This window comes from Nelumbo nucifera, chromosome 3, assembly GCF_055504915.1.
Source record: "Nelumbo nucifera cultivar China Antique chromosome 3, China Antique-T2T, whole genome shotgun sequence".
Taxonomy (NCBI): domain Eukaryota; kingdom Viridiplantae; phylum Streptophyta; class Magnoliopsida; order Proteales; family Nelumbonaceae; genus Nelumbo; species Nelumbo nucifera.
In genome coordinates this window covers 97,456,981-97,473,654 of record NC_142651.1, presented here as the reverse complement: position 1 = coordinate 97,473,654, position 16,674 = coordinate 97,456,981, and the positions used below count along the sequence as shown (strand labels likewise).

At 37.7% G+C, this 16,674-nt stretch overlaps 1 protein-coding gene across 3 annotated transcripts in view; it reads left to right on the top strand.

Moving 5' to 3' along the window:
• LOC104588397 (LEC14B homolog) overlaps positions 1-13,495 on the top strand; it is a 74,322-nt gene extending 60,827 nt beyond the window's left edge. For 2 of the 3 annotated variants that reach the window (XM_088900264.1, XM_088900263.1), the window contains 3 exons: positions 12,100-12,258; positions 12,555-12,615; positions 13,048-13,495. In XM_088900264.1, the coding sequence (XP_088756390.1) occupies positions 12,100-12,258; positions 12,555-12,615; positions 13,048-13,236 (409 nt within the window). In that variant the 3' untranslated portion in view covers positions 13,237-13,495. The remainder of the gene's footprint in view (positions 1-12,099; positions 12,259-12,554; positions 12,616-13,047) is intronic. The other variant, XM_088900265.1, reaches the window with a different exon arrangement.
• Positions 13,496-16,674: the final 3,179 nt, after the last annotated feature.

Genomic DNA, 16,674 nt, shown 5'->3' with positions numbered 1-16,674 from the left:
CTCCTATGTAACCCCACTTTTTCCAAGTTCCAACTCACCCTTGGGAAAAGACATTGAAAGGTTCTTTTTGTCGAAGTCTTGCAAGTTTTGACTCTCCCTAGTAGGGTCTTCATGATTTAGAGCTCTGAATTTTATGTCATTTCTTTTGTACAACCTTTTATATTTGTTGGTTGGACTTGCCCTAAAAACTCTTTCCAACCACAGAAAAACCTTAGTAATATGCACGATATATGTTTTGCTTGAAACTCTATATTTCCTTAGAACTGCAAAAGCCATAGCAGTGTCGACTATCAAACTCCTTCCTCTTACGGCCCAAGTCAACACCCAATCCAAATACTACTTGGACAACTAGATGATCTTTACAGCTTCCTAAAGAAGTAGGCATATCCATTTTAGGATCATCATAGCTATTATCCTAGCAACAACAATTAACTACTATTTGTACACCCTCACCCCTTTCCGTGTCACCCTCTCTGCCTTGTCCTTGACACTGTCCACCACCTTCACAACTAACTCCACCCCATTTCCTATAATATCCTCAATCCCCATCTCCACCCCCTTTGTACAACCATCAACCAGACCTACAAATTCAGCCCTATTCTCTTGAGCCTGCTCAATAGGAACACAAATTAAACAGGGCCATAGCGTTGGAGCATCTAACTCTTGTGATTGAAGTTTAGACCTGACCACATCTGACTCACCTCTGGAATGTCCACTTGACCTTGCCTTAGACTCGCAAATTTCAAGACATTGAGCATTGACGAACTCACCGGAATCTTTGGCTACCTTTTGCCCAGTTTTCCATTGATCTGAACTTTCGTACCTAGAGATCACCTAGATCCACTTAGAGATGGCAATTTGATCCACCCCTGTTGGGACTCTGACTCACCCCACCCTGACCACGTCAGGGTTTTTTTGATTGTTGACCGGGTTCAAGGCAGGTTTCGAGGAAACCCGAAACTCTGGTGATTAGGGATGGGACAAAGGTGGTCTTCTTGCAATGATTTGGTTCTATATGTTCTTTTTTTCCTTCTATAGGTTTTTGATCTGTCAACTCCACGCTTCTTTTTCCCCACCTCCCCCCCTTTCTTTGTCAACAACTTCCCCATTCCCCAAATCCCTAATAGGAACCTTATTCTTCTCAAGAACCCCCACTCTACTCTTTCTTCTATTTCATCTACCCCACTTTAAATCTAGCTCTCCTTTTCATTCCCCTACAAACAGTTCCTTCTTTCGCTATTCTCTTTCATACTCCCTAAACCATTTTTAGATCAACTATCGTACCCATCCTCTTTCCACCTAAGTTCCCTCCCTCCCTTCCCCTCCTCTTTCTTCTACCCTTTCTCCATTTCTTCATTTCCACCTTCACATGCCCTATCAACCCCTTTAACAATCTCACCACCTGCTTTTGAGCAAATTCTGCTTTCTTGGTATTCTATTTAATCGAGTTCTACCACATAACCTTCCTTGCCATAGTTGCTACTCACGTTAGCATCTTTGGTCTCTACCTCTTCTTCCAACAAGATACAATCAACACTTGCTCTTCCAACGTATCACTTAACAAAATCCTTCTTTCTTAGAATGCAATTTAAAACACCAACCTTTTCTTTTGGATTCCCCTCCTCTTCTCCATATTTGTATTTTGTAATACGCCAAAAATACCCATCCTTGTTCGGTGGCATGATCTCAAAGGTCTTTGTCTAAAGACTCTAAACCTTAATTCTCGTTGTCACATCTCCTTCCTTCTCGACCAGGTTAGAAGAAAATGATGATAGATGTGATTTGTCGTCTATTACCATACTCCTCCCCCATGTCACATGACTTTTAAAATTGTCTTGTGCCCTCAACTCCCTAGGCCAGACTTCAACACTTGGCCTATCTTGTTTTTGGCTCACGAATGCCTGGTTCCATCTTGAAGGACTTTAAAATACTCTTTCTAATAGGCTTTGCAATTATCTGGTCAGTCCTCCACTCCTAGGTCTTATTATGTTAGGCCCTCCTTTGTCTTTAATTAGAGGCCCCATGTGACCATTTAAGTTGTCATGCAACATGTCTTGTCTCTCCCATCCCAACCCAATGGTTTGAAATTTGGATCATCTTAGGATCTTCTTGGCAACTATTAAAATTCTTGTCAAGATTTCCATCCTAAACCACATGCACCTTGCCATTAATTCCACTAGTCAAAGCCTACACATATGATCTACCACATGTTGACCCACCATTAATTCCAAAGCAAGAAGCCTCTCCACCTTCCCTTTTGCCTTTCTCCTTACCTCGAGAGTGTCCCTCCATTTCCAAGCAACTTGCAGCCGAATTTGAATCATCCATTCTTAGCTTGCCATGTAGACAATCTTCTTCTGCCCTTTCATCTCCCTCCCTACAAGCTTCCTTCCACATTGTTGCTTTAATGGAGAGTAGCAACCAAGCTAAATTGCACAATCCTGTAAACATCTCCATTTTCTTGGAAATTTCTTCATGTTTGATTCCTCTCAAACTAATTGCGATAGAGTGAAGATCAAAAAGAAAACTCCATCTAGGTGATCCTTACAAAGTATAGAAATTGATTGAAAGACTTATTTCCATAAATGGAGTGACAACCCCAGGATTCGAACTATAACACCATCCTCTACTCCCAGTCCTTTTGCATTAGATATCTTAGAGAATAAAAACCTATTTAGGGACCTCACCTGAGAACTTAAGCTTTTAGGTTGAATGGTTGCTTGACATGGTTTTAGAGGTTGCATTAGATATGTTAGAAAATAAAAGCCTATTTAGGGACTTCACTTGACAACTTAAGCTTTTAGATTGAATGGTTCCTTGACATGGTATTAGAGCTTGTTCAGCACAAGGTATGGGTGGGCCTATGCTTGTCCATGCTGGGCTTTTGTGTGAGGGGGCGTGTTAGGGAATAAAAACCTATTTAAGGACCTCACCTAATAGCTTAACCTTTTAGGTTGAATGGCTCCCTAAATAGGTTTTTGTTCTCTAACAAGATAATGGGCACCATCTTGAAACAGTTACGTTACTAGATTCAAATTGCAGATTTACTACTGTAAGCTCCACCTTGAAATAGGTTTTTGCTACTATTTTAAAACCATCAGTTCCCTTTTCCTCTTCCTATTATTCTAATAGTTCAAAAGAGAGAAAGGCATAGGATTTCAGGGGTGTTAATGTAATAATTGACCCCCACTTCCAAAGATTCATAGAAATAAGAAATAAAACTATAGTACAATATGGACTATAGTAGTACAGTACATCAGGATTCTCCACTCTCCCCCTCAAACTGTTGTAGAGACACAAGCATTAGTTTGCCCACAAGAAAGAGATGTTTGGATCTTGTCATAGCCTTAATAAATATATCAACAATTTGCAGATCTGAGGCTACATGTGGAAGAGAGATGGAACCGGCGAGAAAGAAGTTTCTAATAAAGTGACAGTCCATCTCAATATGCTTAGTCCTCTCATGGAAACCTGGATTAGATGCAATCTTGATGGCATTGGTGTTACCAATATAGAGAGGAATAGGAGTAGCGAGATGAGCACCAAGATTAGCAAGGAGAGATTGAAGCCAAATTGTCTCATTGCACATAGATGACATAGCCCTATACTCGGCTCCTGTAGATGAATTGGAAATTGTTTGTTTTTCTTGCATTTCCAGGATATGAGGGAATCACCCATAAAGACACACCACCCCGTAGTAGACCATCTGGTGTCAGGGCAGCTTATCCAATTTGCATCAGCATAGGCCCTCAACTGAATAGGAGAGGAGAAAGAAAAGGATAGTCCCTGTGATAAGGTGCCATGAACATAGTGATCCAATGGACAACAGTCATGTGAGGCTGAGGAAGGGTAGAAACAAACTGACTAACTACCTGAACTGCATGAGAGACGATAGGATGAGTCATGAGAGACAACTTGACATTTAGCTCTAGAGGTGTATCAACCAGTTTGTTGTCAGTAAGCCCAGCAAGTCTAACAAGATTAGAGGCATATTTGTACTGACAAACAACGTAACTCCAGCCACTACGTTGTACTTCCAGCCCCAAGAAATAAGTGAATCTAAATCTTTCATATGAAAAGAATTGTGGAGAAGAGACTTAAGTTCTCGAATTCCTTCCTTATCATCCCCAATCAACATATCATCAACATACAACAAAAGGATCATTATACCTTGAGATCTTTGGTGGACAAAGAGAGAGTGATTAGAGGAACTCTGACCATATCTAACAGCAACAACAACATCCCAAAATTTTTCAAGCCAGGCCTGGGGAGGGGAACATAATTAATCAAGAAAACAGTTGTACTAGCAGCCTCGGCCCAAAATGAAGATTCTTGAGGAGGGTTTTCACAACACTGAGCACATGTCTATTCTTACACCCAACCACTCTTTTCTGCTGAATCTAAGCGGAGAATGAATACATGAAACTGAAATTGAACTCATACCATAGCATGAAATAACTGAAATGTAGGAAAGACTTCCGACTTGTGTCGAAGAAAATAAATCCATGTGTACCTAGTGCAATCATCAATGAACAAAACAAAATACTTGTATCCAAGCCGAGAAACAATAGATAAGGTCCAAACATCACTATGTATAATTTCAAAGTGTAAAGTAGCATGCTTAGATGTGTGAGAAAAGGGTAAAGTACGACTCTTACTCAAACAACTAGAAACACATGTCAACTTGTAGAGAAGATGGGATGGCCCATAGCCCACAGTTGTCACTTATCTTTGTATTTCTGTTCTATTTTTGTTAATGGGCTTGTTAAACTCTTTTTTATTTTTGTTTAATTAGCTGGCCGCCCACTTAAGGGCCTACTTGTAATTTCAGAAATTAGTGATTAATTCTTAATGAAAAGATTAGGGAAAGGAGCTGTACAAACAAGTCTTCTCCTCCCCTTCTTCTTCTTCTTCTTGCTACTGCTATCTTCTTTGATTTCTTCCTACTTTTAATCAGTTTTCTTATTCTTTGGGACTGTTTTTCTTCTTGGTATCAGAGCAGACCCTTTTCTTCCTCTTTTTTCTTTTTTTCCCATACACAATGTGTATGGAGAGCTGAATCAAATGATTGATTGAAGAAAGATATTCAGCCCAATTGGTAGTGGTTTCTTGGAGAAAAAGGGAAGATATCCCCCTCATCTTTTTAACAGTTTTTGGTTTTTCCCAAAAACCCTAATCAGCTGGAGAGTTCTGATTGTGAGTCCCACAGGAAGCTTCACCTTGGCACTTAGTGGTTAAAGTTTGATTACCTTGAAGATCGATCCAAGCTTTGCACAGTTCTGTGAAGCCTACAGGGAGCGGCTGCCTTTTTTCTATTTCTCCCGGGTTCCGAGTGAGAGGTAGCTGGCTGTTAGGGATCTGTGAAGGTTGGTACTTTGTGTCTATTATTTCCTATCTTCTTTATTTGTCATCTGAAACTGTTTTAGGAGTTGTTTGAGGAAGATGGATGCTTCTGGAATTGAAAATAAGATAAACTCAGAGTTCGGACATATTCCGGGAGCACCTATAGACTCTTTATTGGTTGTGACCACAATCAAGCTTGATGGGACTAACTATCTAACGTGGTCACAATCATTAAAGATACATGTTTGTAGTAGAGTCAAGTGAGGATATATTTCAGGGAGCAAGAAAGCACCAAAAGAAGATGAATTCTGCTATTTGTTGATGAATACCAAAAGAAATGGTTGCTTGGAGAACAGGATGTGAGGGATGAACTGATGTGAGGGAATTATAGGAGGATGAGGTGGAAGAGGAGGGGGAGCAGGAACACTTGAGGACACAATGGGAGGAGAGGACAACTCAGTAGAGGACTCAAAAAAGAACCAGAAGTTTGAGATGCTAATGCTTGAGAACTCTCAAACTCCAATGCAAATAGATGACCCAACCTACAACCCTTCCCTTTCACCTTCCTAGTGTATCGGTCCTGAATCAATCAACCATCATGAGAAAATGTAAGTATTTGACCTTCATCAACAAGTTGGCCAATAGAAATCAGATTAGTAGTAAGGTTTCGAACAAAAAAGGTTTTGGTATGGGGAAAGGAGGTTGTAGAAGAAAGTTTTAAGGGACAAGTCACTACTACCAATGATATTTAATTTTTTCACCATTGTCAGCAAGGTTTTAAAAACTGACCTGGAAACGGAACCGCTTTGGTCACCGGTTTCCGAGTCAGTGGTTTGACTGCTCGGGTCAAAAGGTTCAAACCCATTAGGTTGGAATATTAGGGAAAGATGGATATAAATGTTATGAGAAGGGGGTTGAGAATGAGAGTGAGAAGAGGGTTCTGACGGCTAAGAAGAGAAAATTTGGAAAAGAAGAAGAGAGAGAGTGATGGTGGTGGCGACTTGTATCAGTGACAACGATCTACAATGGTGAGCAACAACAACAACAATAGTAGATCTGAGATCTTTCTCAGATATCTCTCTCTCTGAGAAAGAGAGAGATACTTAACGCATTTTGTTGAATTCGAAGGATCAATGTGAACAAGTTAATATTCTGCCCATAAGTTGATAAAACTGGCATAGTATTCTTAAATCTTCTTATCTCCTTGGTAATAAGCAAAAATCTCAGACTCAATCGGATACTGGCATATTTGATTGATGGTATACTTTCTTCAAGTATGCATACATCTCATAGGCAGTTTGCATTCTTCTCATGGGTACAACAATATGAGATACTATTGAACTATGTATCCAAGAAACTATTTTCCCATTATCCAACTTCCGAATAGGCCTTGGTATCTGTTTCATCAGGTTTTGTAGCTTTTCCATTCAAATATCCTTCTGGGTCTTTTCCTTCAACAAAAAAATGAATATGGAACTTCCACATACTGTAGTTAGTTCCATCAAACTTTACGGAAATGATATCAGCCTTCTCAACCATTCCAATAATAACTACAGTCCAAAAAGGGAATAACAGTGCTAAAATCGATGCTAAAAGGAGAGGAACTAGTAATTAACAAGACAAACTCGATCAGAAACAGTCCAAACACAACATTGGAGTAACACTCCACTAAACAATCAAATGAAATGTGAAACTACCCAGTGAGTGAATGCTTGTTGAGTGATACATGAACCACCTGCTATCATATGATAAAAATGGGTACTACCTCTAGGATCCACTACCTTACTAAGAAATCAAGAAATATGAAGGTAGCCTAACATGTGGAGCAATGAGTTCACATAATCATAACACAAACTACGGACCAAATGAGATGTCACACAAACTATGCAGGGGTTTGGAATATTATATAAACTAGACTGATGGAAAAAGAAAAAAAAAAGGTTGCAGAGACACATGGCTTCACAGAGAAGAAACAGAGAAGAAACATACAACAGATGGCCTGAGTAGGGGAAAGGGAACAACAATGATATAAATGTGGCATAGGGAGAGAGAGAGAAGTGGAGAGAAGGGAATTGAAGTGGGGGAAAAAGAAAATAAAATGAAAAGGGAGAATGGAGATAAAAAACATAGCAACATTAGCAGAAACTCTTGAACTCTTCAATCATCCAAACAAGAATTGCAATAGTTATTTATGGGGATCACAAGTCTTAAAAAAATTCTACTTTCTTAAAGCAATACAATCTTGGAAAATATTTTCTTAAGAAAGCAAAAAAGTCTTGTACGAGCTTTCTAGACATGAGACCACAATTATTAGCCACCAATGAGGCCCACACCTCTTGGCCCAACTTCAGTAGTATTTTACTGGCCTGCCCTTGCAGTTATATGTCTGAAGGATTGGTCCATCATATATATCGTAAAGGGGCAATGGAGATTGGGTTCTATCCTTGTAGATCATTAATAAATTGTTTATGAGCATGCTTTAATGTTTCTGTGCATTTTTTTTTTTTTGGCTTTTTATGTACTTGTAATTTTAATAATTTCTTGTTAGACTAGATCTAAGGTTTCTCTGTGGTTTGGTATGTTGCCCAAGTCTTTGTGTTTATTGCATATGAAACCACTGTTTGGTTTCACTATTTATCAAATAAATACTAAGAAACTGAAATGCTTGGTTCTTTTATGCATGGGGCATTTGGGGAAACGTCAAATTTTTCGTTTTCCCTAATGCCCCAACATTTCTTGAAACGAAATGCTGATGAGGCATGCTTTTATGGGTGTTAATCTGAGGTGGAAAACAATAAACATTTAAAGTGATGCCCAACCAAACAAAAAAAGCAAGAAATGTTTAAAGTGAAAAACGTTTAAAGTAAGATAGTACAAATAAACGTTTAAAGTAATAAATGGCCTCTCTGTAAACTCCAGCGGAACCAAACATATACTTAATCAGCAAAGGAGAAGAGGTCTTTAGCTCAAGGATTATTTATTTATCCTTTTCTTTTTCAATATTTGGTGGTGGGGGAGGATGAGAGTGGGTAAAGTCTCTTCCAGGGTTGAGTATTTTTAGGCCACATATCAATTAAATAAAACCATATGTCATTTGCAATCGTTCTATCATGTTATATAGTATAAAAGTGCGAATGAGGTGGTGGGCTTTTGGAATTTTTCTTCACTAAACTACCCCTCCTCTTGAATTTGGTTCATCTCCATTGAGAGGGAAAAAAATGTAATTAAAATAATAAATTAAATACATTTGAGTACCTCTCATTAAGTTTTACATTTAAGTCATTAGATAAATCACATTCTCTCTTTGAATCCAAATTTATACTTTTATTTATCATCATTAATTTCTACTAATAAATTCATACACAATAATTATTAGGGTTAATTGCTTACATATACCCTGTACATTTAGGAAACTGCTTAAATGTACCTTAAACTTTCAAAACCTACTTATATGTACCTTATAATATGGCCCCAAATAACACAAATAAGCTATCTAATAAAAAAGCACCAAAACTGTTAGATATTCCATTAGTTTTTTATAATTCCATTTTTACCCTTATTCTTCCTTCTTCCCTTCTCCAAACTGAATGAATGGATGCAATGAAGATATGGAAATATAGAGGAAGAAAAAGTTAGATTGTCAAAGACAACCAGATTTGACAAGAATAAATCAAAGGATGTAGTCATAGATCTAGAACAAGATGAACTATGTTGAAAGTACTGTTCATTCGTCAAGGAAATGTTATTCGAAGATAAATAAGAAGAAAAGAGGCAACACTAAAGAAGGTATTTGAAAAGACAAAGGAACCAAATCTCTAATACATTTGATTATGCTCTGACCTAGAATGGCGATTATATGATCAAATCCCATTGCTTCACTCTTTTCTTAAACATCTCCCAGGAACTATGACTATTCTAACATCCGTACCAGTTAATAAATTCCTTTTGCCTCTAACAAAGACCTTCTCCATCCCAAACCCATTCTAACAAATAAAAATAATAAAGAACCAATTTTATTGGTTACTTCAAAGGTGGAATGCAGTGAGAGTTGAAGTTGTACCATTTTGTTCCCTCATAAAGACTTACAACCAGAATTTCTTGGGTGAGATCCTTGTTGATTTTGCTCAGTTGAAGTTTTTTTTCTACAACCTATACCTCTAATTATGGAGTCTCAAATGAATTAGAGCTTTTTCTAAAGATCAATAAAAGACATTGGTTGCCCCTTTTTCTAGGCTAACTCTGCTTTTAACATTATCATGTCAATTAGAAATTGCAGTGGTGATTGATTGGTTGTGCAACAAGTGGGAGAACCATCTATTCATTGTCAAAATCCCCATAAAGAGAAAAAGACTTCTATGGGTAATGTTCCTACTAAGATTCCACTTTTCTGTAATATTTCAGTCGTTCCAAGTTTCAAGTGGCATTGTACATCAAGACAATGAGGCGCTAAAGAAGCATAAAACAAAGGACAGATTGGGTTGGCTTATTGGTTCACTACAATGAAAACCCAAAAATAATCTATTTTCTTTTTATTTACTTAACTTAGTTCTAATAGTGGTGTGTGCGACATTGAAGAAGAAGAAGATAAAGGAGAGAGAAAGATGTAGAAGAAGAAAAGAAAAAAAAAAGAATGAAAATGGCATATTTTGAAAATTTAATGAATAGCTAGAGATATTTGTGTCTTTTTACATTTAATCTATTAAACTTAACCCTAGAAAAGTCAACAAGGTATATACAAGTTGTTTTTAAAAGTTCAGGGTATACATAAGTAGTTTCTCAATATATATATATATATATATATATACACCCTATATATAAGTAATTAACCCTAATTATTAACAGAATGAAATTTTATATTTTTAAAATAAACCTAGAAATGAAATCATATTTTCCATCCAAGTGGTGGGTAAGTAGTTCAACCATTTGGGTCAAATGGATGATTTCATGATGTCATAAATAAATAATACAAATTTAGAAATATAAAAATACAAAAAAACAAAAAAATAAAGAAATTTTGAAAATTTTGGACATGTTTCTACTATTATATATTTGTCATATTAAAAAAATAAGTATGATAAAATAGACATAATTTTATTAATGGTGGGCATAGAATATACAACTTAAACCTAATGAGAAATGGTTGAGAAAACAAATACAAATCTATATCTATATCTTTACTACTATTAAAAGTGTGAAACTTTTGTTTGACTAACATACCCCAATTTTTTAATTTGGTCCCTCTCTCATGAGGATAGAAATGTAATTTCAACAACCATTTACTTGCCATTCAAATCTCTCATTTAAGTCTTATATTTAAGGTATTAACTCCCATTAACATTCATTGATTCCTATTCTTGACTAGAATACCCCTATTTTTGTATTTGGTCCCTCTCTAATTGTGGGGGCACAAAATGTAATTTAAACTACTACATTTCTCCTCAATAAATTCCTTATATTTATGGTATTAACCCATTCTTTCATTGAATCTTATATTGATCGATCATATTAATATTAATATTAAAAAGTGTCACAAAGAATAATCATTTTTATAGACCAACCCAAAAATGGAGTTGTTTCATGTTTGGTGGCAAGTCAACAATTCAACCTTTTGGGTCAAATGTGTAAACCCTTGATGTCATAATTAAATAATAATAAAAATTAAAAAGATGAAAACACATAAAAGTATAAAAAATACAAAAAATTTATAGAAAGCATTTGGGCAAATATTATTTGCTATCATCATCATAAAAAATTATCACATGCAAAGCATGTGAACCCTTACTAGTATATAAATATATTTTTATACCAAAGGAGGTAAAAAAATAAAATAAGAAGTTCATGAGATACAACTAAACGAACAATAGTGTCTTAAGCTGTGGATAGTGTACCATAGTGCCTAATGTGATTGGGTACTTGTTCCATTTACTTATTCCTCTTGCTTTAGGGAAGAGCTTTACCATTTTACTATTTTGTCTTGCTTGCTCATGGTTGGTAAAGGCTAGCTAGGTTTTTATTTCCATCCTTGGGATCATGGGATGAGATACTGCTTTAGCTGATGTAATTATCCCCCAAGAGGAGTATAAAACAAAACTTATTTCTTCTATTTTTGAATATTAGCATTGCAATTGTTGAAGTAGTTTTACTTAATTATTTATCATATTTTAAACAAATATACGTGTATCAATTTTGCACGCTTATACGATCATGCAGACATGCTGAACCCTTTCAATTTGGTGTCCAAAACTGGTTGTGTTCAGGTTTCGTAAATCTGTCACATCCAAACTAAACAAGCTTAATTTCATGATTAAGAGTGATGGATATTTATTGATGAGGCCATGAGCACCAGGACATTCATAATTGTATTTACGTACTTTTGGTTTAACACTCACTTTTGGAGTAAGTTTGATTTACTTTTGCAACCTTGATTTAACATGAAATAGGATAGGCAAATGCTGGATGCCTCGATGTGCCTCTGCAATATATGCCTGCATACGTGATGCATTTTCTGTGCAAATAAATGCTACATGTATTTCATAATTCTTGTTTGATCATATAAACACCCTTTGTTTATGGATTATATCTTAATTTGGATTGTAGAAGGGTTGAATCAAACTCACCAGATTCATTGACCAATGACTCTGGCTTGGTTGTACCAAAATATGCTTCCAGCAAAAGTTCAAAGATGTGTATCCATTTATTAATATCAAACGTGCTTATGAGCCTAATTCTGATTTTATCTCTTTTTGTTCACTGCAGCAGCACAACATTTAGAAATAATGAGTGGGATTACAGATGGATGGATTACCCAGACCAGGCAAGAGGTTTGAAACATCCAAATGATCAATCGTTGGCTACATATAGTGGTCATTCAGTACTGCAAACTCTTATACGCTGTTACTTTTCCCCATCTTATAGGTAATCTACTAATAGTAGCTTCTATATCACCAAGGTCCATGGATTCCTAAGGCTATTTGTATTCTCCCTATCAAACCTTTCAGCCTAATCAGTAAAGATCAGGTTGGTTTGTGTAATTCACAATGACTAAAGTAACTTGGTTCAAACCAGATTTTGGGCAGGCTGAGTCAATCTTGTGCATTATGGTTTCTGCATCTCAATTTTCATCAAATTAGACTGTCTACACCAATTTCACTAACAAAATTGATTGCAGGCTTTCATATATGTGCTACTGATCTCTTTATTGCTTGTTGCAGCACTGGCCAAAAATACATCTACACTGGATCTAGTGACGGTTATGTTTATGTTTATGATTTGGTACTTCCATAATCTCTCTTTTGCTGAAATTTCAAGTTTCTTATATCCCGCAATTATTTAATAGTGAGCTATGAAGGATTACTACTCAAAGCTGTCCATGTCATCATAAGGAGCACAAAAACGGGTGTTGTCATTTGATGGGTTTCATACGGAGATCTGGTTAATAATTAATGTAAATACCCTAGTGAATAATATATTCTGAATGATCACAAGCGTCCAATGATGCTAATTGGGCAATAGTGATCATATTGTGGCATAGCTTCCTAAACTGTTTTAAAAGCAGATATCAAGTAGAGGATCTCCCTGTACCAACCTGTTAAATTGAGTTCATCTGCATGAATGTTTGTCGTGCATAGGGAATGGTAATTTTCAGGGATTCCGCATCAATCTGTTTCTAATATTGATCCTAATGAGCTCTGCAAATTTCTGCAGGTAAGTGGAGCCCAAGTTGCAAAGCTAGACTACCATGCATCAACTGTTAGAGACTGTAGTTGGCATCCTTCCTACCCAATGCTTGTCAGCTCTTCATGGGATGGGGTGATAGCCAGATGGGAATTCCCTAGTACCGGGAAAGCGTCACAGCCATTGGTTAAGACAAGAAAGTGGAGAGGTTTATATTGAGTTACATCCATTGGGTGTCTCAAGTATATTGTACAAGTGTTTTATATGTATATGGGCGTTTGGTGTTTCAATTTAGTTATTTCGTGGCCAGATGAAAGAGAAATATTTTAATCTTTCTTTTCATTCCAGTAATTTGGCTGCAGTCTGCAAGCTTACAGCCAACTTTGTAGAAATTAGAAACAACTAGATTCTTGCCGCTTCTTGTAAAAAGCTTCATGAGAACAAAAATTTCAAATATATTATGCGATACTGAGCCAAATTCTCGGACTCCATAATATTACTAATATGTGCTCATGTTGCCTAAAATGGAATGCCATCATTGTTTAATTCTATTGCCATTTTTTTTTAAGAAAACGGTGATGCAATGGTGTCACTGTTTTCTTTCCATTGTTGCTACTCAGGGTTTTTGAACCGTTGACCTGGATGGTTGGACTGTTCCCAGGCAACCGGTTCTGTTTCACCCTTAATCCGGGTGGTCAAACTGTCAACCCATTCAACCTGGACAACGGTTTGCGGCTGTTTTTTATTTTAATTATTCTTTTAATTTTTTTTTTAAGTTGGAATGGACCATCCATTTGAATCAGATAGTTGAACCGCTGACCCATAAATCACTCGCCAAAGGGGTTCTGGTTCCAGGTCGGTTTTTAAAACTGTGTTGCCACCTAACCATTTTCATCAGAAAACCATTGCTATGATATGAAAAAATGGAAAAACATGCTTTGACATTTTTCCAAACAATGCCTTCCCAATTTTCTAAGCATATCATTTTTTTCAGTGTGTTTCAGAAAAAAAAATGTCCAACTAAGCAAAATGCGTCGCTTCAAACATGAAATGCCCATGTGGTGATGATGTGCCGAGTTCGGCTTCTGTCAAGGAAACTCGATGCGAGCACCGTTCCAGCAGCCCCTTGCAACCTTGCATTGGGAATCTTTTATGATATAAATCACATAAGTATGGAGATATTCCCAACGTAAGGTTATAAAGGTTGTTGAAATGGGTTTTGCCCTGACGGAAGCCAGACTGATGTGCCACCGTTTTTTCAGAAAACGACATTGGTTCCAAACACTGCCTAAAATGGTGTCCCATTTCTAATTTCAGACTAAAAGATATTTATTTGTTTATGTGAACAATTTCATTAAAAAATACAGAAAATTACAGATACAGATGCCACTCCTGCAAAACCCTTAACTTATTCCTGGAGGTGATCCCTAAGATATGAAAGACCGTTGGCATCGTATGGCCCTGATAGTGGTTTCATGGTTTGCCTAATGCCTTCTGATATACTTGCTAAAAAGTAGAGGTGTAAATCGGGTTGTACCACCCGTAGCCTAGCATGATGGCACGTGGGCCTTGCTAGGCATGACATGATTATGCGGGCTGTGCTGGGCTGGGGGTTTCAGGTCCATGGGCCAGCACTGTGCATGCCATCCATGGCACAACATGGCACAGCACAGGTCCGCAAGGGCTCGGGCCATGGGCCATGCCAGGCCGATCCCTCAAAATATCCAAAGGGAAGGAGGCACATCACGGGACGGCCCACACGACCTGTTTTACAGGTCTAGTAAAAAGTGAACCAAATCATGAAAAACGAAATAGTGAGAGGAAATAAAGACTGCTTTTGAATCAAAAACTGGTTGAAACTGTTCTGACATCTGCTACATTAGGAAGCATTTAGTCCCCATTCTGTACACTCTTCCATCCCTACTCATGGACTCTGATCGATGATGTTGAAATACTCAATTATTATTAGTTTCTTAAACAATGTTTAAATAATTAACTATTTACAATAAAATATGAAATCTCTATTGAAGAAGCAGTAAGAACCATGCATATGATATCAACTAAAGATGATGCATTACCTGCAGCAGCTTGAAAAAGATAAAAAAGCAGGCACTCTTCTTAGTTGGAAGAGTCGGAACTTGATTCCTGATTGTTAGACATCAAATAGAAACCAACTAGCTCTGCAAAAATTAGATCCTAGGAAGTTGCTACAAAAACCTTGCAAGAAAGAATATATCCATCAGCTAGTGTCTTCTCGCAGCATATGCCATAGATAATGCAGCCAAAATTGTCGTTGCAGAGGATACCCAATTCCTGAAGCTCCTCTTTCACAGTGTTCTGCGGGAGCTCCAGCTGCCAGGTCATGTTCTCCACTTTCCCTTCCGTTTCTGAAGTCCCTCTTGATGGCTTCCAGCTCTTGACACCAGAATCTCCCTTTCCATCTATCTCTTCGCCTTCAGAACCACACACCATCCTTGCAGTATTCTTTAACATGGATAAGGTTCACTCAGAAAACACTTCTGCAGATTTCAGCTTTTCTTGCAATTCCTCCAGTCATTGTTGAGCTTCCGCCACTGTCCTCCCCATCAAAGTCTTTTCCTCCATCAGTGATTCAATGCAGACTTCTCTTTCTTTTCTTCAACTAGGCCATCACGTTCCATTTCCATATATACACGTTTGAGCTCTTCCTGCGGCCCCTGTGTTCTTCTCCAGTTCCAGAATTTTAACCCTCAAGTTTGATGCCCCCTTGATAATAACATTTTCCAACCTGAACTCCAAATTGTATCTGTTCTTGCTTTTGCATAGCATCGGCCTTCTTCTTCCCTAACTCAGAAACTTCCGGTTGCAGTCTGCCTTCCTGCCTTTTCAGACTGGATATTGTAGCACCAGTTGATCACTTCTTTCTGCAATTCGGTATCTTAGTCGCCTGCTTAGCGTTTTCTCGCTCCATCCGTTGCTTGTCTGCAGCAAGTTCTCTGATTTCTCTCCTCAAATCTTCAATTAATTGTGATGACTCCAATAGCCTTCTCTGCAAAGAATCCCTATCGCTTAGCAGCGAATCAAAGTTTCGTTCTCTCTCCATGTTTTGTTCCAATAGTCCGTGGCGCTCCGTCCGTAATTTCTGAAGCTCACCTTGAGTCTCTGAATTGCTCTCTCCAGCTCAACAAGCTTTCCTCTCAACTGTTCTACCAACCTTATCTGCCTATCTGGATATCAAGATCCTTCCGGACCGTATCTTTGTAATGAAAAAAGTGATCGGAAGCTTCTCTCTCTATCTCTCTGGGCGAAGATTTCCACCGATTGCTTCTGAGGACTCAATCTGGCGGTCTCCATCATTAATCAATCCTCGCCTGTTCAATCCGATCCTTCTCTCTAACAACATCGGCTATCTCTCTCTTCAGATCCTCAAGTCTTCTTCTGCTCTTCTCTTCCAATACTCCATGGCGCTCTATTTGTATATTTCCAATCTCATGGTGAGCCTCTGCATTGTTCTTCTCCATCTCTACCACAAACAATTTAAAATGCTGGGAACTGGGAAGGAAGGAGCTCAACGTTCGAGGAATTCTCGAGACAACGTGGAGCCCAACTGTTCGTCTGCATTTTTCCCACGTGGCCACGTGGGGTCTTCTAATCGGACGAACCAGGTCCAGGCTACCT